General features: G+C 41.2%; 1 protein-coding gene across 4 annotated transcripts in view; it reads right to left on the reverse strand.

Annotated features, from left to right (window-relative positions):
* Positions 1-25,649, reverse strand: part of pik3c2g (phosphatidylinositol-4-phosphate 3-kinase catalytic subunit type 2 gamma) — a 179,211-nt gene that overhangs the window by 137,928 nt on the left and 15,634 nt on the right. For 2 of the 4 annotated variants that reach the window (XM_028450119.1, XM_028450121.1), the window contains 6 exons: positions 19,151-19,308; positions 18,974-19,088; positions 18,781-18,892; positions 4,468-4,538; positions 4,300-4,360; positions 3,968-4,117 (listed from right to left, as the gene is read on the reverse strand). In XM_028450119.1, the coding sequence (XP_028305920.1) occupies positions 3,968-4,117; positions 4,300-4,360; positions 4,468-4,538; positions 18,781-18,892; positions 18,974-19,088; positions 19,151-19,308 (667 nt within the window). Of the gene's footprint in view, positions 1-3,967; positions 4,118-4,299; positions 4,393-4,467; positions 4,539-18,780; positions 18,893-18,973; positions 19,089-19,150; positions 19,309-25,649 lie in introns of those variants that run through there. The other 2 variants (XM_028450120.1, XM_028450122.1) reach the window with 2 other exon arrangements.

Here is a 25,649-nt window from a genome sequence, read left to right on the forward strand (position 1 = left end):
AGTTTTCCTTGTATTTTTTTTGGATTTTTGGGTTTCATTATTAAAAATGAACCAACGCTACACCTGCCTGCATCCTCCATTGGGTCCACACCTACACCACACTGTGATCCTGCTCCTTGGCCTCATCTGCGCCGCCTCATGGGAGGCCACCAGAGTTCAGCTCCTCGGCTTCGTCTAAGCGAAAGTCCCTTGTCCTGTCCGACCAGCTCTCTCCAGTCCTGTACGGCCGTTCCCCAGTCTGGTTTTTGGGGAACACTTTGTATCGCTCTCTGCATTTTGGTCCACACCTACACCACACCGTGACACAACTGAGCCCTGGGTGGTCAATTAGGCTACAAATATGCATCAGAGGTCATAATCCTCAACACAATTTATGATCAAACTGCACTTCCCTTGTGTGTAACAATGTAATGTGATAACACAAAGAAAGCTGTGTACCCTGAAATATTATTGTTGTATGTTGTGTATTAATCATTCATTCATTATCCTGCAAAGAAATGCTTATTTAACCACTACAGCTATCTGCCTGTCCTGACGGGTCACACCTATTAAACTGCCATTGTTATAAAAAATGTCAGGAAAAAAGTGACACAAGAGAATGTGACCTAGACATGACCATCTGGTACTGATACTTCTGTTTTTCTTAGAAGACTTCTGTTTTTCTGCAAAAAAGAACTAACACCTCGAGGTGTTGGTTAAACAGGATGCATTAAGTATTAACCACACGAACAGATGGAAACCACCTTTAAGTAACTTTATGTACTCCAGCTGAACCATGACATCTGTATAACCTTTTGTACTTTCGTATGCCATGACATCTGGGTGAGCTCGAGCACCTGCTACTGCTACGTCAGCAGAGCCTTGACATCAGTATGAACTTTTGTTCTCTTTTCCTATTTGTTTAGGTGGTCAGGACCAGTAATATGACACATTATCACGCCAAACTTCAGGCTATATATATATATCACTGATTACTGTGTTCAGGGGGCCTCTCTTAGACGGACATTCTAGTTGTCCGTGAGGCCCCCGTCTTTCTCTATCGGCTGATAGTTTAGGACTTTGATACTTTGAAACTTTTTAATTGACTTTTTGATTTTTGTAAACCCTTAATAAAATCCATTAACTATTAAGAAGCCTTCTTGATTAAATCAACCTGCAAACACCCACATCTGAGATGACTCCTGGGTTGAGAGACACACCTCTAGACCCCTGGTAAGTAGGCCTACCCTCGGCATCCTCTATTATGGGGGGGCCAGGGGTGTGCTAACTCATGCTGTTGTAAAAAAGAGTTGTTTCCAGCCTTGACCTACATTGGGTGGGTCTTAATATCAATCCCACAAAATAGCGAGACTACTCATGGACTTCCTATAGGAGGAGGTACAATTAGTCCTATTCTTTATTAAGATAACAATAGTAAGGGATAGGCAGCCAGCTTCGGTGACAAGGTAGAGGGGGAATTCTTGTGTGAGTACGACAGTTTTAGATCCCCTACCGTTATAAAGTCCTGCGCGCTAAAGACAATTATCATACTTTTTTTTTATCTGGGAGCAATGGGCTAATGCAAAAAAAAAAAAAATCAAAAATACATTAGAGCTGGTTAGCTCATGTGGTACCAATGGACCCCCTTGGCTCACTGGCTAAACCCCACAGTCAAACATTCAGAAAACTGTGTCTATATTAATTCAAGTATTTCCATTGTTGAATCATCTCTGTCATACATGTTGCTGTCGGTCTAATAATTTCAAGGATCTTTTCTTTCCTGTGTTACTGGTGGTAAGAGCAGCAGCTTTTTCTGGTCACACTGAGGGGAATCCCGGTGCCAATCTCATTTCATTAATATGGAATTTACATATGGAAATATGATTTCCATATGTAAATGGAGGTGTGGACAGGGAGGGGACATATGCGTGCTCATATCCACACTCATTCAGATGTTCAAAGGATATGTGCGGATGCAGTCCTACACACAGATTAAAACACCTGAATTTTTGGGAGCGTATGCTTCTCTGTGGATTGAGACATAAGGTTTTTTCGTGCCATTTTCCAAGCAAGTCTTTGTACATGAGGCCCCAGGTCTGTCAGTGCAACCCGCAGAGAATGTCATTGTCAGTCATAGATGTTAGCTAGGCTATCATCCCTCTGCTCTCCAGACCATTCCATACAGGAAGGCTGATGCGACCACTGTGTCGTAAAAATACCTAAGGAAGAGCTGTGCCTCACCTCTGATTGTGCTCTGTCACACACATTCACTGATGCAGGCAGTTGGCACATGATTTTTGCTGTAACTCTTTATGTCACCAATATTCATGTTTCATTACAAAATATACACATGCTGATGTTTCACAATCTGTCTAATACATTAGATGGATGCGTCTGACATGTAACATTTCTGTTTGTCCACAAATGCACAATGAAAATGTACAGGGTGAGAGAAAATACACCACACCACACCGATAGGGGCAGTGGTCGTCAAGTGATCAAAGAGGAGAGGGCTGGAGGACTGAAGGTTTCGTGTTCAAATACAGCATTAAATAAGCATGGCTATCACCACCATGGGTCCTTAACCCTGAACTTGCTCGCTGGGAACCTCCAAATTGGAAGGGCATTACTACCACCTGGGAAAAATGGATGAAAATACAGGGACAAATTATATGTGGAGTTTGAGATTCTTGCCGGGGGGCAGCAAAAAAAGAAGAAGAAAAAAAAAGAAAAGAATTAAATACTGTATATAGAACGTCTCAAGTTTCGCTTCACAAATAAGGAATGGAAAAAAGTTACCAATCTGACTGTTTTTATTATTATCATTTTTGTAACAAGTTTTGAAAGCTTTAATTTGGACCTGTCAAAATAAATCCTAAAGGCAGCTTGAAATGTTCAACACCCTCTTGTAACTTAAAGAAGAATACAGTAAATTAAGTAAATTAAGCAGTGTTATAATTTATGATGTTCTACATGATATATGATACAACATTCAATACATGTGCTTTAATGTGGTAGATACGCTATAACATGGAGGGATAGACTTTCTGTCGGTTGTAAACAACAGGTAAGGATAGAATAAAAGGATTAAAAGTATTTAAAAGTCCAACAACGTAGATTATGGCATTAAAAGTCTCTAACAACATTACTCCGCCTACGCTGAATGCATGCGTAGTCCTGTGGCAGCCAGGGATGCTGATTTTGTAAGGGAGGTGAGAGTAGATTGCAACAGCACCGCTCATATCCAGACAAGTATGGACTGTTCACGGAATTAGCTCGTTCTCTATTCCAGCCAATAGTTTTCTCTGTGCATCACTACAAACAGCATCTGAGCAGCTATGTAAAGCAGGAGGGTCAAATGTCATTGGCTGCTGGTCCTTTAAAACATTTTTACTTGATTTTATTTTGTGAGCCTTTTAATTTTATGTTCATTTTTATAATTTCCTAGTCACTGTATTTTTGGTGCTTAAAATATTTGTATATTATGTACATTATTTTAATAATAAAATTTTTTTTGACTGAATTTGGGAAAACTGTAATGAAAACTTCTGATCACTAGGGGGGCAATACCATCCCTGCCCCACGCAAACTCCGCATATGGGACAAACCTCACTGAGGTGATTAGTAAAGGTTAAGATTATCTTTATTATTGTTATTAAACATAATAAGATGTGTGCTTTTCTTCTATACAGAGGGTGTTGCACTGACAAGTCATTTAAATAAGATAGGCGCAAGAAAACAAGAAATTAGGCCAAAAAAAGATTTCAATTGTTTAAAAAAAACATTTGATCTTACATTAAATATGCTTTTGTTCCTGCTATTAGATTAAATTAAATTAAATTAAATAATAAATAAAAGCTTTTGTAAAAAATAAAATTAAAAAAATTAAAATGTTGGACTCGAGAGGAACCTATTCACATGTTAATGGGGATACCAAGATCATACTGAGGCATATTTGACCCCTAATCTAAAATGATAATTCACATACTTGTTTATGTTTGTGTGATCCTACCAGAGACTTGGGATTAATCCTGTTAAGGTGTCCTATGGCGTCCTCCAACTCTGGGCAGGAGAACCCACATAGGAGATTGCTGACAGTGCGTACGTGGCTCACCAACACAGTGACGTTCATTCCAGACTGAAGACAAACAAAACACTTAAAATTACTTAAAAAGAAATTTATTTTTTTCATTCAGATTTTTATTTTATTCATAAAATCTATCATAAATCAATCTATTTTCATATTTTACTAATTATAAAATGAATATTAATTAACTACAGAAATATTGGTAGGCCCCACTGAGGTCTCTTCCCACTGACCTTATTCATCAACTCAGCCACCTCTCTGTTGTAGCTCTCCAGCACATCCAGCAGACTCAACCTGACAAAGAGGTAAGCAGAAAGGCAGGTTTCCTACAAACAGATATCAGTGCTTTCGTCAAGCAGAAGGTCTTTACATCTTTTGACAAAGCTCATGTGAAATCGTACTTGCATGTGTTGAAGACACACACAGGGTGGAGAAACTGGTGGAGCTGGCACACAGACCTGTCATCCTCAGCCTTAGTGAAGCAACAGAGAGATAATAACAGCTGAATAAAAAATGATACAGTATATCAGTTTATTGGACAAAAGCAAACTAGATTAAAGGGCCCATGTTAAGCTAAATTGACTTTTCTGTGCTTCAAACATCATAAAAGAGCTATTTGGACTTCATACACATGCTCAAAGTGTTTTTCTCATTGATTCCTCAATCTTTAGTTAGAGGGTGATTTGCTCCTTTCTTACTGGAGGGCAAGCCCTACACCTTGCTCCAATTTGATGACGCGTTCCCACTTTATTGACAGATTTGACGCAGCACTGAACTGGAGACGCCGCGCCTCCAGGAAGCTCTCTGCTGTGATTAACCCTAACCCTATACCCCTACAAGCCCAGGGAGGGCCTGATCCACAGTTGGATTAGTGTGTTAGTAAAGAGTAGTGCTGGCAGTCGCTAGGTGGCTAGATCATCAGGCTAAGAATTAAGATTTAATGCATTTAAAAAAGGAGTCCAAAGCAGGTTATTTAAGTTTTTTCTGAGAGCAGACAGCTTTTCCATGGAAAATAATTGTATGAGGAGATTTTGCCATTGGTTGATGTTTAAGGATTTTTTATCTTTCCAATTCACTAATAATGTTTTTTGGCAATGGTGAGTGCCGCAAGGATGGATTGCAATTGGTTTGCTGGAAGATCAAGCATCATCAGGTCTCCTATCAGACTAGAATTGGAGATAGAGGAATCCTGCAGTCCAAAATGAAGGATAGTTTTTCAGTAATTGGAGACCAAAACTGATGAGCAGATGTCTGTTGGGGAGATGCCCACTGAATATGCATTTTCTGTTTGGTAACGTGGGATCTGTGGAGGACCTTGTATTGAATTAGCTGAAGGTTTGTGTTTTTTGTAATCTTAAAAGGGTTTTAACAAATTTATGTCCAAAAATTGGAGTTTGTGGTGATGGAGAGTTCAGCCTCCTATTCAGTAAGTACTGTAAATAGAGTTAGTGTTGGAGAGACGCTGTACATTTTTGACAGTTTTTTTTTTTATTTAGTTGAGATCTTTTTCATATATACGTATAACCAGTTCTGGATGTTGTAGGGTATATGGATCTACTGGAGTATTTTTCTTGATTGTCTCTGCTCCTTGTAAGTACTGTAGCAAATTACTTTTATTTATATTGAATGTTTGGGTTAGATTGTTTTATGTCCTGAGCCTGTCATTTTCGAAGAGGTCTTGGAGATGAATGATTCCGCTCTCTTCCCATGTCTTCAGATAGAGCGGTGTTTTTCTACTTCCAAAGTCGGGGTTGTGTTAAATTGGAGACAGCATGCTAGGTTTTAATTGAACATTCGTAATGTCCAGGGCTTTCCACCACTTATTCAGGGTGGAGGCAATAAGTGGGTTTTTTAAGCAGTTGTGACGCTTGAGAGTTGCAGTGATACAAGGGAGATCGGAGAGTATAATATGTTTGCAGTCTAACTGTTCTATTTCTATCCAGGTGTTGTCGTATTCTTTTGGTTTCAGCCAATCTGTTAAATATATTATTTAATATATTTAGTGTACAAGATTGAGATCTATTGTATGTATGATTCTCCAAAGCCAAATTTGCCAAGGACAGCAAGGAAGAATGACCATTTGACGCTATCAAATGCTTTTTCTGTGTCAAGTGACAAGATTATTGTTTTCATTTTAGAGCCATGTTGATCAAATTAAACAGTCTTCTAACATTATCTGTGGAGTGTCTATTTGTAATAAATTCTGTATGGTATAAGGGGAGGAACAAGGAGTGATGAGAATTATAATATTAGATATTACTAATATTAAATTATTTTTGCCAAGAGGTGCCACTTAAGATAGAGTTTAAAGTGTCTTAAGTCACTTAACTAGTTATTAATATCCTGTCATCCCAGGGTTGTGAATTCTTGTCAAGATGATCAACTCTCCACAACAAACCAACCATAATATTTTGTAACATGAATCACAGACAATTTAAAAGTATAAATGTTTATTAGTCAAATGACTTAAAACCTACGTACACAATAACTAAAAAGAGTGAAACTCTCACTAAACTAAGGATACATTTATATACAACTTAAAGGTAAAAAGCTCAGTAAAACAGGGTAGGCAACACAGGCAATTGCCTTGGGCCCCGAGCTGAAGGGGGCCCCCGAGGGATGCCTGACAGTCAATTTCAAAGACAAAGGGCCCTTTTTAAGTAGTCACTGGCTAGTTGCTAGTAGGGGGCCAGACAGACGGCAGATGTCAGTGACAAAACTTGAAACCCCCGGACACATTACAGTGATACGTCTGGAACCTCCCTAATGGGGCCTCACTACTACCGGTCCCTGCATCAACGTGCTGATGTTATCAAACAAACACCGAAAAAATGAAGCAGACATATCCCACAGGGCTCATGAAAAGAAGAATAAAACAAGAACAGGATGAAAAGAAAAAATGTGATAGTGATAAGTGAGAATGTGTAAACTGTGTGTTAATTGTAAAAAAGTTTGTCCCAGTTAGTCAAAGGCACTTTGTCCCAAACTCCCAGTCATCCACCCAGCACCAAAAAGTTAACTGCACATTTAAGTCTGTGTAAAGTAAATTCAGCCATTCACTTCTAAACACATTCATAAAGTGTGTTTATATGTATATATTATTGATTCAAATTTGACAGTGTGGTTAACAATGAACTTCTGTGGTATGACAAACTTAGAACACATCCATCAATCCATTTTCAAACCCACTTGCTCCTGTCTCACAGGGTCGCAGCGGTCTGCCGGTGCCAATCTCAGGCTCTCATTGGGCGCTGGGTGGGGGTACACCCTGGACAGGGCGCCAGTCCATCGCAGGGCAACACAGACAAACAACCACTCACTCTCATTCACTCCTATGGACATTTTTTTAGAGACCCCAATCAACCTTACAGTCATGTTTTTGGATTGTGGGAGGAAGCCGGAGTACCCGGAGGAAACCCACGCAGCACGGGGAGAACATGCAAGAACATAGAACACATATTTATTCTTACTTTACACCAATTTTAACAGCTTTATGTTAAGAAGTAGCCAAGCTTTGCTTATACATCATAAGTCTTGTTGCCAATGGTTGTGTACATACTGTACATTCATAGACACACAATAAGTTAGTCCTTTGGTGCCAATGATATTTTCTCCCAGAATAAAGTGTTTGTTGTCAAATGGTAAAACTGATACATTCATAAATGTTCTGCTATAGCCTAAATGTTACATTATATAAAATGTTAACAGGAAGCATTAAAGTTGTTACTGCAAATTAATGTCGCAATTAATTATTCCATTCATATCTCAAATGTTTAGTGTTTGTGTAGCATGCACATTTTTTTACTTTACTTTATGCAAGCCAACCAAATACATTGTGCTCTTTTTCTTTTTTCTTCCTCGGGGTGCTTTGTTGAAGTTTTTGGACCACCACCACCACCACAACAACACCAACATTAGCAGCAGCAGCAACAGCAGACCTCTCTACATGAAAGTAACTTATTTAGTTGAACTTTTTAAAATACATTTTAAAGTTTAAAATATATCATGAGAACTATCTGATTTAATATGACCACACAAATATTTGTCTTATACTATTTTTTTCTAGCAATATTAACCTCAGATCATGAGGGGGTCTTAAAGAAGAAGCGAAGGACATGATGGCACCTTCATGCAGCAGCAGCAGCATGGCAGCACAGCATTCCATCACCACCTCCTCACCACCCCCATGACACCACATCACCAGAAGGTACTCAAATAATAGCAAATCAAATAATATCACATGATCCTGCGCAGTGACAAAAATCTATCCATGACAATGCTCAAAGGTGTCAAATTGTGAGAAAAGAACCACTCCAAATAACAGACATGGACTTCCCCAAAATTCAGAAAACCCACCTCGGGAGATTCACCAAAGAAAATCCAGTGTTCATGGTTAGTGTACTCTTACTTTCCACTTCAATTCCTTGTTCTTTTGCTTGGATGCATTTTTGTCATACTTAAAATTTTGCACATTTCAGTTGTGTTTGCTTTTCTGGCATTTACTGTATATATTGTGTGTAAAGTTTGCATTTAGTTTAGATAGCTATGTTTTTTATTTTATATGTTAATTATTTAATGAAGTATTTCTTTACTGATCCGTCATCCTGGACTTCATTCATCATCATAGTCCTCCTTGCCTCGGGCCCTCAGGGGGTCTAGAAACGCCCCTGAGTGTGTGTGTGTGTGTGTGTGTGTGTGTGTGTGTGACCATCTGAATATTCTTCTCCATCACTTTCAGTTTTTAATGGAAATCTATAATTCTTTGGTTATTTCTTCTTCTTTAAGTACACTGGTACAGTGCCCGTCAGAAGTATGTAATCATATAATGGGGACTTAAGTAGAGTTGTCAATTATGGCCAAATTAGTATTTGTTTGAAGGTTGGATGTACAAAGAGGTGTACATACTCTGTACTCTGTAGTGTTATAAAGGGGTATATTTGCGTGTGCAAAGTAAAATAGCATGTGCAATTTCCCTATTTTATTTCTATGGGACATGCGCAAATGTGTTGGATTATTTACGCATTTTAATATTTTTTTGTTTTGTGTTTTTTTTGTTTTTTAGAGTCCTTATGTGTATTTTTGTGTCTTTCTGTTGTGTTTTTGTGCATTTTTTGTATAAATGTTTAGTTTTGTGTATTTTGAGTCATTTTCATATTTCTGTTGTTGGGTGTATTTTTCTGTAATTTATGTTTTTTGGAGTCATGTGTGTTTTTGGAGATTTTTTGTACATTTTTTTGTATAAATATTGTTTAGTTTTTTGTTTTATTTTACTCAATAAGTATATTTTTATTATAAATACCTTATGTGTGGTGAGGGCGTGTGTCTGTGTTCCTGTGAAATGTTTGAGACGCTGATAACCAAACTCCATAGCCATTGTAGCGCCAATCAGAAAAACAACAAAACTGCGCAAAACAAAATGTAAAGCTCCAAACTACATGAGTAAGTAAATTAAAGTATTATCTACAATTCGGCTGTCTTTTTTTTTTAAACAAAAATCATTGTTTACCTTTGAACCCAGTGGTCAGAGCTTTGGTTCCATGAGCGGCACCAGAGAGAATCTGCAGTTTCCCAGATAGAGTATTGAACGGGTTGAGTTCAATACCGACTCTAGTGAAACAGCGCGTTAGTGAGCAATTACATGGACAGTTATATCTATCTATAAAAGCAAAGAAGAAGGTCTGCGTGCGTGTGCGTGCGTGCAGCGAATATCTCCCTGACGCGATATGACTTCGATATGACACGGCCAGACACACACACACACACACACACACACACACACACACACACACACACACACACACACACACACACACACACACACACACACACACACTTATTAAAATGATTCAAAATACTCAAAACTAAATATTAATAAAAAAATACACAAAATGACAACAGTAATGCACAAAACTATACTAAAAAAGATACAAAAAAACACAAATTGATTCCAGAATCACGCTAAAATGGCAACAAAAAGCAATCATTCTTCAAAAAATGCCCAAAAAACTACTGAAAAATACAAAAATACACATAATGACAAAATGAGAACAGAAATGCACAAAACTACACTAAAAAGATACAAAAACACACAAAATGATTCCAGAATCACACTACATTTGCAACAAAAACAATAATTATTCAAAAAATGCACAAAAACACAACAGATAGATAAAAAATCATTTGCATCCACTGAATTAAACCTGGGAAATCGCACACGGTATTTTTCTTTGCACCTGCAAATGTACCCCTTGATAACACTACAGAGTACAGAGTATGTACACCTCTTTGTAAATCCAACCTTCAAACACATACTCATTTGGTCATTATTAACTCTACTTAAACTCCCACTATATGAATACATACTTCCGTGGGGCACTGTACTAGTTACAGAAAAATACATCAAATAAAAAATATAAAAATGAGTAAAAAAAAAAAAAAACAACAAACATTTATCATGCGCATGTCCCATAGAATTAAACGTGGGAAATCGCACACGCTATTTTACTTTGCACCCAAAAATATACACCTTTATAACACTACAGAGTACAGAGTATGTACACCTCTTTGTACAGCCAACCTTCAAACACGTACTCATTTGGCCATAATTGAGAACTCTACTTAACTCATTCAGTGCCAGTCATTTTCAGATTTTCTGACCCCCATCAGTGCCAGCCGTTTTTGAGCATTTTGACTGATTTTAAAGATCCACAGAATATTTTCTATGATGACTATCTGAAACCGGATTCTGAAAGATTGAAGCCTCTACTTTCATCAAAAAAAAAAGAATTTTTTTCTGGCTCATTTTGTTCTTTTGTAATCAGCCGTTGAATAGAGCAAGTTTTACACAAATCTTTAGTTTCAGAGCAAAAAGCTGAGAAAAAAGCCTTTTTCTAAAAAAAAAAACCTTGTCAGTGACTTTAAAGCTATTTTTTGCTTATATAAAACAAAAAAAAAAAAAAACATAAAACACTGAGACTGGGCTTTTGATGGCAAAATTATTATTATTTTGCTATCTGGTTCAGCGACTTACTGTATTTTGGCGTTCCTCCAAGTTATTCTCCCGTCAGTCTGCACACGTAACTTCCTTCTCCTACCGGACATACAGAGTGTCACTGCGTTCCCCGTTTTTTTTTTTATGGTTTTATCTCACCATCGCCACACTATCCATGAGTTCCACCCATGCTCTGACCGAGTGTGTGCTGCTGGGAACGTCAACTCTGTACGAAGCGCCATTTTCTGTCTCATAAACGCCTTTCCTCCTCTTCCTCTGAGCTCTGCTGAGCACGGATGATCTCTCATCCAAAGGTGCGCTGCTATCTCCTACGTGTCACCTATTATTTTACTATCTGGCTCACAGGCTGATAGCAAGGCTTCCCCCCTCCCCCTCCCCCTCCCCCTCCTCCCTCTCCTCCCGACACACAGGGATGACCCGTTTGATGGTTTTATCCAGTGTTGGGCCCAACGTCATTTTTTACATTAACTAGTACTGTAACGCAATATATTTCTAAAGAAATAACGTCATTACCGTTACAATATGGTGCGTTTGTCCGTTACTTTGCTAGCTGCAGTGTACTTCCTGTTTACAGTGGCGCTACATATTTTGCGGGATGCCGTGCCAAACACGGTAAAACAGTAGAAGAAGAAGCATTGTCATTTTTTTTCTTTTTACATCACGTGTGCCAATCATGGCGAGTCAATGCGAGAGCAGGACGAGCTTCTCAGAGTGGAAATACGCGCATTAATTTTGCATCAGAGAAGCTAAGCGAACGCTGCTACTGGATTTTAACGGACTGTGACTGTTATCCAGGGACAGGTCAGCCAAACTATTGCACGGTATGTTGTTGTAAATATGCAGCCTGTCGCTACTGCTGAGTCACTGCTAACAGCAGCTCATTAGCCTGATATGTTTAGCATTGCGTAGCTGAGAAAAATGCTGTGAATTTGTTTTTCCACATTTATTTTCATGAGCATTTTCAACAGCAGAATGTGCTCCTGGAATATGCACAGCTTACTTTACATTACTGTGCTCAGGCTAAAAAAATACTGTTTTAATTTTGGAGCAGCTGTTTTGTGCTTTATATGCACATAATTTATGGTTGTTTTATAGCAGTTGATCAACAGTGGATTATTATATTATTACAGCACTAATATGAAGCTGTATGGACACAAATGACCCAAAATAAATAATACATTCTTTAATTCTAAGTAACTCAAAAGTTACTTTTTCCAGTAACGCATTACTTTTTGGTGTAAGTAATCAAAATAGTAACTGAGTTACTTTGTTAATGAAGTAACTAGTTACTTTTTTTCAGTAACTAGCACAACACTAGTTTTATCTACATCACCCCACAGTTTAGATATTGATGAGGGACCTCCGCCAGGGTGTTTTCTAGTAATCCCCGTGAAAAAACGCAAATGACGAGTTATCTCGTCATTGGCACTGAGCGTTTGGATTTGAAATGGCGAGCTACCTCGTCAATGGCACTGAGTGAGTTAAGCTCCCACTATATGAATACATACTTCCAACAGCTAAATACTTCCATACTTCTTAAAATGTGAGCATGGCCAATTTTACTTATGAATTAGAAAAGATAATTATATATAAATGTATACTATAGATTGTACCAACAGTTAGAGAAACAATTGTATTAACTACAAACCAAATGACAAACAAACAGAAAAAACACAGGTAGAAAAAGTGTAATTGAATTGTGATATTTGTGAGTTGTTAAAGAGAGCAGAGGTGCAGCAAAGAATGAAGTCTCCCTCAGAAAAGAGATGAGGAGCTGCTGCTGGAACATGTCGTTTCTCTGTTGCCTAAGCAAAAAGAAGCCCTGACAGTTACGTTTATCCTCTAGCTCCATCTCTTCAGCTATCTCTGACCTTTTAATCTGACCAATGAGCGATGCAAAAATGTTTTCACACAGTAAAGCGTGTGAAAGTTGTGTATGTGCGCATGCGCAGTCAACCGTGCCCTTTGGCTCGCTGCTTGGCCCACCTCTTCCAATGAGACCATTGAGCCTGAGCAAGCCATTACCCCCCTGTGGTGCAGTTAAGTACACCCTAAAGCCTTATATATGCTACTGCGTCAGGTCGATGCCGTGGCTGTATGTAGCTGGACATAGACCCCTGCGCCAAAACCTGATGTGCACCTCCCAAAAATCCTGACTGTGCGTTTAGACGACACGGTCGTAAGGGCTGTGATTGGTCTACTCCAAACTTCACCCCCGGTCATTGCCTTTTCCAGTCTCCAGTCATGTAATATTTATAACTAACTTTATAACTAACTAACTAACCCTAACCCAGATCACCTGGTTATGATAAAGTGGAACAAATGGGTTAGTTAATAAATTAGTTGTAAAAATTACAAGAATTAGTTGCAACTTTATAATATTCATGATCATATACTGAAATGGTTTATAAAGCATGTATAAAGCAATTGTTTCACTTTTTTAAACATAAATTCAACTTTATAATGACCATCCAACTAATGTTTATGAATGCTCTACACATACTGTAGGTAGAGTTTGAGATTCTTGCCGAGGGGATGGGGGCAGCAAAAAATAAAATAAAATACATATATAGAACGTCTTGAGTTTGAAAACCAATTGTAAGAGACCCTGGCCGATGTAAAAACACTGTCGCACATTTGAAATTTTATTCCACTTTTATGACTCAAAAACAGACCAAGGACCAAGGAAAATTTATTCAAATCCCAGCCCTTCTTCACCCTGACCTGCAGACCCCTTGCTGACACTCCCATCATCCTCCCCAAAGAACAAACACATTCCACACGGAACGTAACTGGAACACATTTTACACCTCAGAGAAATCTTCTCCAATATGAGATTAGAAAGGAAGAAATAAAAATATAACCTACAATACCATCCAATGCTTTAAAGGCAGAAATGTGATTTAAACTAATTCCAGACATGGGACCCCGACTTTAACCACTGTCTTCACCAACAGGAAAGATACTCATCGTGTGCCTCCTTCTGACACGTTTAAACACTAATGTAATCATCTTTCAAGGGAAATGTTTAAAACTATTCATATTCCATAATTATTGAGCAAGTGTTTCTGCTTTTGTCCTTTTGGTAAAGTTTATATATCAATTTAGACAGATTAAGATATAATAATGTTTTCATAATGTTTACAAAAGTTTGATTTAAGAGACATAAGAAAAATAATTCTCTAACACACACACACACACACCTCAATTTTGAGCCTAACATGCTACACACACCCTCGCTTTTATGACTCTTTGTTAAAAGCACATGTGAATATAGCCCCACCATCTTGTCTCTTTACAAGAAAGTTAAGACTCCCGCTTCTTTCTGCTAACCAATCAGGTCTCACTCACTCCTGCACAGCAGATGTGTTTTACCCAATCAGATAACCTCTTGACATGTTTATAAAAGGCCTAGCTCCCTTATTACTCTCTTGCTCCTCGTCCCCTCTCCCCTCAGTCTTCTCTCTTATCCTCTTCTTGCGTGTGTCTTAAACAGTCAAAAGTTTTCAATTTAGTTATGCAGAATTTTTGAGAAATTATTTGAACTTCTCTCCAGTCAGGAAGTGGCTGCATGCCACTTCCACAATGACTAACTTTAAGTTTTATCTCCATTTTTTAAATTAGCCAAGCAGCCTTTTCCCTTTTTAGAGCCAATCAAATGAGTAACCTTTAAACGAACTCTAGCATCTTTGATTTGAGAACTTGTTGGTTAAACTACCCATCAACGCCCAGGAGTGGTGCCGTGCGAGGAGGTCCAGAACCGAGACCCCTTCAAGCCCAGACAACATCCAGTGAGCTCGTACAGAAAGATGAACAACCCCGGTGAAACACACCAGGAAAGGCTTCTCACTTCTGCTGGTTATACAACAGAGCTGTCGTGAAAGCCCCTGTTTGAAGGAGGGTAAAACTGCACGCACACACATTTCTGGCAGAAAGGTGGTTTATAACTTAAAAATTCTCTCAATCGAAAATTCTAGATTCATATTCCATAATTTTAATTTGATACCATTTTATAATGTGTATATACCAGCGCCTGTGTACAAATGTACATAATGTGGATAAGTCAAAATAACTGTGAATACCTGTGAAACTGCCTACTTGTTATCATCATCATGCTTATAACCTATGTGAATAATTTATTGACATTTAAACTTTTATTAAACCTCTATTCTGACATCAAGAACCCACTACAAAACCGGGAACTGTAACATTTAAATAAAACAAGTGATCTGAAACACTTTAACCCAATTTCAGATGTAACTCCTGGCAAAATGAACATATTGAAATTAATAATTAATATTTTTGAATATGAATTATCCTTTGTTTCCCTACAGAATATACCAATCTAACTGTTTTTATTATTATTATTTCTGTAACACAAGTTTTGAAAGCTGTATTATGGACCTGCCAAAATAAATCCAAAATGCAGCTTGAAACATTCATCACCCATGGTAACTTAAAGAATGAGAAAGTAAAGTAAAGCAGTGTCATTATTTATTATGTTCTACATGATATATCATACAGCACTTTATACGTGTGCTTTAATATGGGAGATACACTTTAATATGGAGGGAAAGACCTGCTGGCAGTTGTAAATCACTAAGTTAAACAACAAATAGGATAGAATAAAATGATCCATATGAATTAAAAGCATTTAAAAGTCCAACAACGTAGATTATAGCATTAAAAGTCTCTCCACCGCCGCTGATTGTCTATGTGCTCCCGTGGTCGGTGGACGCCAATTTTGTCGCGGGGAGGCAAGTGAGTAGATGACTACAAAACCGCTCAATCCACCGCTTTATATCCAGACAAGTGTGCACTGAGTGCAGGCTTTGCTCATTCTTTGTTCCAGCCACTTGTTTTCTCGTTGTATCACTACAAACAACAGACTTATGGGTCTCAGATCACCCGCAGTGTCCGCCATGTTGTAAACAAACAAAGCTCTAAGCTGCTACGGGAAGCAGTAGGGTCAAATGTCATCGGCTGCTGCCTTTAAAACATTTTTACTTGGTTTTTTAAACCTTTGAAATTTGTCTCGCCATTTTTATCATTTCCTAGTCACTGTGTTTTTGGCACTTAACATGTGTGTATATTACCACAACTTCTCCAGGACAGTATGAATCAAACTAAATGATTGTCATTTAGTTAACATTAACATCTACTCTGCTATATTACAGCATGTTAGGTTTTCCTTGCTTTAGCCTTTCCATGAAGGCTCATAGAAGGGCAGAGAGGAGTGCTCTCCCTGCCTCTGGCTTTCCACTTAAGCATGTGGAATGGCAAGGAGGTCCCGGTACAGACCCAGCGATCGTGTCAACGTAATTGCTGCAGAGGCGATGGTGCACGGGAGCGGACGGAGCGCTATCACAGTCTGGATCCAGTAAAAAGGGAACAATTAAAAAGCTGTAACTGGACTGATATGCAGATGTGGGACAGTGAGGAGGAGACTTAAGGTAGAGATGGAAACTCATCAGTTGAAACTGATCAGAATACAAGGAAATACATGGAAACCTTTGTTAACAAGAGTAGAGCAGCCCACCTACCTACCCTTTCATAACAAGTAGTTACAGTATAAGCATCTAGAGACTTGTATGCTTCTAGGTTTTTTTTCGTAAATACACTGGGTTTTTCTATCAGATATGTATAAATGTCTGGCCATTGAACATCAGGTCAGGACCGCACATCAGATGACCAATCATTTTTGGGAATGCTACATGGGTCCCGCAATTGTTCACCTGTACTTAAAGTAAGTTTCCCTAAAAGTCCCATGTCATGCTATTTTTCACCCATCTCCATTTGTTCTAAGAACCCCAAAAACATAATATTTGAGGTTTCTTTTCCCAAAGTCGCCTGTTTTTAGCCCTCTGAAACTACTTTACTCAAACAGGCTGATTTGCGGCCTACTTATGCATAGTGGGCGTGTCTATAGACTGGACACTGAATTCCTCCTCCCGCACGATGACGTAGGGCCAGAGGAGGGCATAAATACAGACATTTTTTTTGTGGTGGCTTAGTGGTTAGCACGTCCGCCTCACAGCAAGAAGGTTCTGTTTTCAAGCCCTGGGGTGGACACCTGGGTCCTTTCTGTGTGGAGTTTGCATGTTCTCCCCGTGCTGCATGGGTTTCCTCTGGGTACTCCGGCTTACTCCCACAATCCAAAAACACGACTGTAAGGTTGTTTGGAGTCTCTAAATTGCCCATAGGAGTGAATGAGAAAGTGAGTGGTTGTCTGTGTTGCGCTGTGATGAACTGGCGCCCTGTCCAGGGTGTACCCCCGCCCAGCGCCCAATGAGAGGCGGAGATTGGCACCGGCAGACCCCCGTGACCCTGATAAACGGGGATAAGTGGGTGTGAGAATGAATGGATATACCATTGAATGTTATTATACTGTACTTGTGCCATCGTCCAGATGAAGATGCACACTGTAATTTATTTATTTATTTTTTAATTCTTAAAACTTTTATTAGTGGCTTGTAAAAAAACTCTAACAAAGAGTTTTTTGTTAGTACCAGCTATAGAACAACAGATCCAGTCTATTGAAGAGATCTATATAATGGATAGTCTGACTCATTTTTGAGACTTTTATACAGGAATAAGAGCAGCGACATTGTAAACTGAGAGGGGACATGTTGAAAAAGTTGTGACCCTGTGTGATTTGAAATACTTTTCTCCTGCAATTTTATTTTTGTTGTATTTTTTTTTTTTTTAAGATTGATTTATTTAGTTTTTTATTCTAGTTTTATAATTGTTCAAAAATAAAAATAAAGTGGAAAAAAGTATTCATATATAATTACAGTAAGGAGTAAGAATATTCAGCTTCATATACTGTATTTATCTAACTGCTTTCTAAAGTGTTTGGAATAACGGCATTTAAAATAACGGCGTTAAGTAACGGCGTTTGTTTTTCAGTGACGGGGTAATCTAACTAATTACTTTTTACGCCGTTACAACCCCGTTATCGTTACTGAACGTTAAATGCGGTGCGTTACATGCATTGATTGAATAAACTGTTATCCGAAAGCAACCCTGGCATCTTACTCAGCTGCTGTGAGGAGGTGGGTTAAAAACAAGGTGAGTGATTATGATTGGCTTAAGGCGACGTGCCAGCACACGCGACACACACACACACGGGACACACACACACATATACACTCACACACACACACACACACACACACACACACACACACACACACACACACACACACACACACACACACACACACACACACACACACACACACACTACAGATTGGATGAAGCAGCAGAGATGGTGAGCATGGAGCAATCTGACGAAAAATTGACATTTTTAAGGTGACGATTCAAACACTACTTTAAATTAATTGTGGTCAAAGGCAAGAACGTGTATGTGAAGTGTTCATTATATCCAGGAGTGAAGACTTTGTCGACATCCGTTGTAAGCAACTCAAATTTAATGAAGCACCTCACGACACACGCATCTAAAAAATGTGAATTCTTTGACATATAGCAACAGTAACGCAAATAGTTACTTTCCTTGGTAATGAGTTACTTTTATTATAGAGTAATTCAGTTACTAACACAGTTACTTTTTTAACTATAACTAATTACTTTTTTAAAGTAACGTTCCCAACACTGGTACTAATAACATAAAGAATAGCAAAATAGCTTTGCTAATAGCACGAGCTTTACACTGAACTGCACAGCAAGAGAAGGTACTCACATCTCTGCACAATAATTGATGAAGGTGGTTTGTGTTGACCAACCGGAGTGGCACAATACGGTTGAACCGAGCGTAGGTCTGAATGGTCTCGTGCATACCCAGCTGCTCCTCACTGAAGATGCAGAGAGAAGGTTAGATTTTTGATGCAGAAAAAATGTCTCCCTATGTGAACCATGCCCTGTGAAATACCTACTTCCTGAGATACTCCTCTGAAATGCATAACTTTAAAAGATACTTTGCATCTGCGCTGGGTGTGATATCCAGTAGCTGGAAGGTTTCATCGATCAGACTCTGCACCGTCCTGTTCACTGTACAGAGGAGAAGAGTTCAGTATCCAACATGTTAAGGACTTCTGCTGTGGTTGTCTTACCTGTCGTGGGGAAAGGCAGCGGGTCTTTGTGCCCCTCAGAGAGAATACTGACCGTTATCTCAACATTCTGTAATAAAGCAGGGTGGATCCGGAGCACCTGGCCCCAAACAAGTCCAGAATTATGAACGCTGTCAGTGTGTTTGTACTGAGACATCAACCTGAAGAGTAACACAAACCCAGCAGTGAGAACAGGTCCACACAGATAATACAAAGTGAACTACATTCAAGGTTTTCATAGAATTGAAAAAGTATTGAATAGTAATTAACCTATTACATGAATGTTTTTCTTTTGATTTAGGAACAGCAATAATTCTTTATTTTGAGAGTCGTTGAATTAAAAGTGTGTGTGTGTGTGTGTGTGTGTGTGTGTGTGTTTAAAACAATCCCAGAAAAACTATGGAGGTAGATATGTGCCTTTATTATTCAATCAAAAAATTATAATTTTCAATCAAAGAAAAAATGTTCAAATGCATAAAAAATATTTGTGACAAAAATATTTGTAAGTCCTTCATCTTGGGTCAACATTCTCGTTAATGCTCGTCCTGCACGGGTCTCTTGTGCTGTAGATGACCCTGCCCTGATACTGCTTGTAAAGCATACTGGACCTTTGTCACTATAATAACACTGGATGAGCCACAATCCTGTCTGCCTGTTCCCAAGCCCTGCATATGAGTCAATTCCTCTGTCTTGCCTAGTCGTGACACACTCGCTTGCATAGATTGCAAATGGCGCCTTTTTTGTTGTTGAGAGAAAATCCTATGTCAAATTCCATTGGTGAAGAGGCGTGTCACTCAAACATCACTGACCAACGGGGAGGCCTCTCGAACGTGTCTGTAAAAATGATTCAATAAAAAAAAAAAAATAAAAAAAAATAAAAAAGCGTTTAAACAATGGGGAGCAAGTGGAGCTGCTGGAGGACAGGGGAAATTTGGTCAGAGGAGGGGGTTCCGGTTATGATACAGGCTGCAGAGTTCTGGACCAATTAGAGTTCATGGAGGAATTTGTGAGGGACACCAATAAGGAGCCGGGAAGTGATGAGGCAGTGCACCAGGATGGTGGAGTGAGGTGTGAGGGAGGGGCAGAGACGGTTGTTGTTGCATAAGTGGAAGTATGCAAACTGGGTTATGCAATTGATGTGGGAGTGAAAAGATAGTGAGCTGTCGTGGATGACACCCAGACAGTTGTCAATGGTGAGGGAGAAAGTTAGTTTTGGAGAGGATGGATTTGGTGCCAATGAGGAGGAGTTCTGTCTTATTGCAATTACGTTTGAGGAAGTTAGAGATAACCAGTTTTTAATTTCTGAAAGGCAGTGGGTAAGGGATGATAGGCTGCTGTACGTGAGCTGCATCGTTCAGTTTCGTACCCCGAACACGGCACTACTTTTTCTTTTGCTCAATATGTTCAACGGTAATAAAAGGTATCCAAGCAAAAAGTTCTCCACACATTATCCTGCAGTTTTTTTTTTGTTTGTTTTTTTTCTTGTCTGCACATGCTGTCAAAGGTCAACACTACAAGAAGTGCAATTATTATGAGACAGCAATGCATGTTTTGTTATTGCAGTAAAATAAATTGATTTATTTTATTGCTTAATTGTGACCATCACCAGCCCTCCCTAAGGAACGGTAAGAAATCTTTTATTAGAGGGAGGATATAAAAAGGGAGAGCAGAGGGGGAGGGGAAAGGGAGCAGGGAGGAGAGACTCAAGGTAGGAAATAGAAAGGGTGGGGAAGAATAGATTGTTCTACAGTGAGGGTGAGATGTGAAGTTGTAGAATATATTGTGTTTATTATGATGTGTAATCAAGTGTGAAGCTTAGCTATAATGGTGGTGGCTGTGGACAGGGGGAATGAGTGAGTGTTAGTACCTTAAGCAGGTATTTGGGATTAACGGGTCTAAAGTTAAGCCCAGTATGAGTTTTATCCCACATCCCAAGGTGTGCCTGTGCATCGTATACCAGTATATGTACAAAAAACCGCTGCCGCAAACCCAGGAACTGACCCGGGCCCGCAGATGCAGCCAGGCCAGCAGAAAGAGTGGGGGCCAGGGAGCCCCAGGCCACCCCCCCACAGCTGAGCAACCCCCCAGATGCCCCCAAGATCCCAGGCTGAGAGGCAGCCACCGCCCCCCACACACACATCTGAGGAAGCCCCAAGCAGCCAAGCACCCAGCGTATTCCGCCACCGGCACTCGCCGGCGGGCCCAGAGTCAGCAGGGATCAGACCCCTGGCCAGAAGGACCCGGAACAGAAGCAGCACCAAGAGCAGCGCCCCCAGGGACAGCGACCATGCCCATAGTCGCCGAGGGCACCAAGGGGATGCTGCAAGTTGCCCCGCCGGCCCCCAGGCACACCGACCAGGCACCCCAGAGCGCGCCAGATCGCCTTTCCTTGATGCCGCCCGCCAAGACCGGCCCGGCCAGCCGGCCACGCCCGCCGGACCCCAAGGGCACCACCGCAGGATAAGGACAGCACAAGCCACGGGGCAATGCCCCCCCGGCGCAAGGGCGACAGGCGGCCGCCACCGTGGGAGCGAGGCACCCCAACGGCACACAACCAATGTGGAGCAGCAGCCCCCCGCCAAAGGCGCAGAACCCACCCACCTGCCAGCCCGCAGATAGCAGGACAGACCTACCAAGCTGCCGATACTGACTAGAGCCGCCCCCCAGCAAAGAGCACCGTCCCGGAGTGCCAAGCAAGCCCGCCCCAACCCCGGCGCAGAGGCCAGCACCCCCCAGTGCGCCCGCCCCCCACCTCGGCGCGGCAAGCCACCCCAGACCCACACGCCGCGAGGCGCGCCCCCAAGGCAACCAGGAGACGAGACAAGCACCAAGCCCCACCCGTAGGGAAGGGGCACCCCCACGCCCCACCAGGCCGGCACCGCCCGGAGAGACCCCGCAAAGAGAGCCCCCAGCAACCACCCAGGCAGGGCCACCCCGCCAGCCACGGACTGACAGGCAGGTGAGCCCATGCACCCCCAGCCAGGCACCGCAACCCCACACCAACGTCGCCAGGAGAGCACCCCCTCCCACGGAGGCCACCCCCAATCACCCCCGATGCCAGCACGGCCCAGAGGACAGCGGGCCCCAGCCACCAGCCCCACCCCGCCCAAGGCGGCGCAGCACTCCGCTTAACCGCGGCCAGCCCCCGGGCAGACAGCGGGGGGGCCAAGCCCCGAGACGCCAAACCCAAAGACCCACCCCCGGGACACCCCCGCCCAGACACGGCACCCACAGGGCCCGGCACCCCCAGCCAGCAGACCAACCACTCCCGACGCGGATCCGCCAGGACAGGAGACACCGGCCGCGCCCCCACACACACCCACCCAGCACGATCCAGGGGAGGCCCCAGCGTAGGCGAGGCTCCACACCCTTCCCTCCCCACGAAGCTACACAAGCCGGTCCCCGCGGTCCCCCAAGTGAACCACCGGGGAGGAGGGGGAAGGGGGCGGCCCGGCCTACCGCGCCAGCGGCACCCTCAGCGAAGGCGCGCCCCAGGGAACCAGGCCAAGGCACCCAGACCGGCCGGCGGAGCAACCCACTGCAACACCCCGCCACCCAACAACCCAGGATGCAATCGCCACCCCCAAGAGCAGCCAAAGCCATGAACCTCACCACCTCATCCCTTACCCACAGCCAAAATCAAGGCAATATCACTATGCACATGTAAACATGGAGGAGAGTAAGCAGCGCATCTCACCCCTTTGTCTAAATAAAATTTATGGACTTAGTTACATTTGAAGCCACACGGACGATTAATTAAAACTCTGACAGACTTCTGTACACATTGGTCACAGTGATTCAACTATTTTCATACTATGTCCAACGTAAAGTCACAGTTTGATCCACTACAGAGTGAAACAAGCTGTCATATGCAGATGAGGATGGACCACAAACTGTTCCCACACATATTTTAATGAGGATCAGCTCAGGTCACTTTAAACTATTTATTTTTAAAACTGTGTATTATGGAAGTTAATAGTTCTGTTTCACTGCAAACATCCCGCTGTATTAAAGCAGGACGCTCTGCGGCCGCGTTATTTTCTCATATCTCCAGCATCTAACTCAGTCACATGATGATGATGATGATGATGATCAAGGATTTTAACTGTGACTCGGACAGAATCCGGCCGATTCTCAGTCACACTGCAATAATCTGATCAATGATCTGATTAAATTAACTTGTTATATTGTTTATCAACGAAGGTGTTTCAAATTAAAAGTGAACTTTATCATTTTTACAGATTTCAATGACATTTACAAGCATTGGGAAAACTCTAGGTTCCGTGATTTCTAGACAGCCCAAAAAAATGACATCACCGCCTCTTCCTTCAGCCCGCCTTCATTCACACATGTACGCTTTTTGGCCCCGGTGGGCGTGTCAGCAGCCTGGACCGGAGAATACGCGTAGAAGAGAAGCGCGTAATTGCAGGCGCGCAAAAAAGCGTTTAAGTCCAGACAGGAGAATAGAGCCCTATATTCTTAACTTCCTTTAAATATCCATTGGCATTCTATATTACGCATTTGTATGTACTAATTAATTTATTTATTGACTTGGAGTATATTTTATTTTTACAGATTGATGAAACTGTCATTCCGTTAATGACAGACAGTGACCTGGCAAAGTACATCCCCAAAGTTGGAGATAGAGTCTCCACTGTGGCCTTTTGCAGACAAGCAGCACTGTTGCAAAAATCATTATTCAGGAAAGAATCCATACTTTCAGAGCTACAACAAAGACTGTCTGGAGCTGAGGGGATGCCTCCAAAAAAGAAATCATCTCAGTGGGCAGGAAATACAAATGCCAAACGGAAATTGAGAAGAATTGAGGTTGGCTGGATGGATTTTGATGAGGAAGAGGAAAGGTACAAACAGGTGAAGGCTGTAAGTGGTGGAGGAACGAGGCATCTTTCTATTGACAAAGACGAAACAGTGGCAAATATCAAAGGTATTGCTGAAAATCTTTTTTTCCCCAAAAAAAGTCTTTCACACTATTCAACTCATATTGAGAGCTCACAGATACATGTTGATGTCTCCAATACAGTAGACGAGTTGCCAAAGTAAAGTCAGAATGCTGCGACTTTATATTTGCACCAAAAAGACAACAGGACAGCAGCCCTCAAGAGTGGAGGCAGATGATCACAAAATAAGCCAACCCTCAGTGGTAGATCTCACTGACAATGAACAAAGTCAGGACATTGAGGATCTGTTCAGAAATTCAGAATCACCAAACCACTACATAATTAATGATGGAGCTTCCACAAGTTATAATTTGAAACTGAACGACACATTACCATGGGATGGTCTGCTAACTCTGGGCAAAAACAAAGATTCTGATGCAGTTATTATCATAAGTGGGGATGTAAGTTATGTAACAGTGGATGAACCAAACCTCAAAACACTCTTTCCAGAAGAAGAGGATGATGCTCATCAAACAGTGGATATGCCACCGGTGCTTGCAGGGGAGGCCGGTGTTCCAGCTCAAGCACTTCCTGAACCACAATTTTGTCCTGTAACGCTGATTGTAAGAAGAGGTCACTGTCTCACTGACTTGATCAGTGCCTTCAAGGACCCAAAAATTATTGCATCTGAGGTCAACATCAAAATGTGTTTACCATATGGAGAGCTTGAACAAGGGGAAGGAAATTGTGTTTTGCGAGACTGCCTGACAGAATTTTGAATTGATTTCTATGACAGCTGCACACTGGGAGTTGAGGTGAAAGTCCCCTTCATCAGGCATGACTTTCAGTGTGAAGAATGGCAGGCTGTAGCTAGCGTATTTGTAGTAGGGTGGAAACAAGCGGGTTACTTCCCAGTAAAACTTGCAAAACCATTTCTCGAAGAAGTGCTGTATGGCTTGACAACCAGTAGTTTTAAGGATTCCTTTTTGCTGTATGTATCACAAGAAGAAAGATCTGTCCTTCTGAAGGCTTTGGAGGACTTTAATTCAGTGGACACAGATGAATTGCTGGATTTACTAGACGCACATGAATGCAAGCAAGTCCCCACCAAGGACACACTGCTCCCTGTTTTGGTACAGATTGGACACAAAGTAATTGTTCAGGCCCCAATGTATGTAATTAAGTGCTGGCGTCCTGTTGTGGGTTCTGTAGCTGGTTTACTACCACAAGAAGGACTGCATCATTTCATTACACAAAAAACCAACTGCAAAAACACTGAAGGGGCTTCTAAATTTTCCAGAGGAGATAACAGCTGCCCAGACAACAGTGTCTCGTTACCTGAAAAGGTACATCGGAAAAATTGATTGCAACCATCTTCAGCTTTTCCTGCGGTTCTGTACAGGATCTGATCTCTTGGATAAGGCCATACTAGTTGAGTTCATAGAAACCACAGATTTCCTCCGTAGACCACAGTCCCAGCTGCCCATTGGTTACTACAGCTATCCAGATTTTCGCAGCGAATTTAACAACATTCTCACAAGCTCAATGTGGGTAATGGATGTGGTGTAGGTAGTAATATAAACAATTACATGAAGGATGTGACA

This window comes from Gouania willdenowi, chromosome 6, assembly GCF_900634775.1.
Source record: "Gouania willdenowi chromosome 6, fGouWil2.1, whole genome shotgun sequence".
Taxonomy (NCBI): domain Eukaryota; kingdom Metazoa; phylum Chordata; class Actinopteri; order Blenniiformes; family Gobiesocidae; genus Gouania; species Gouania willdenowi.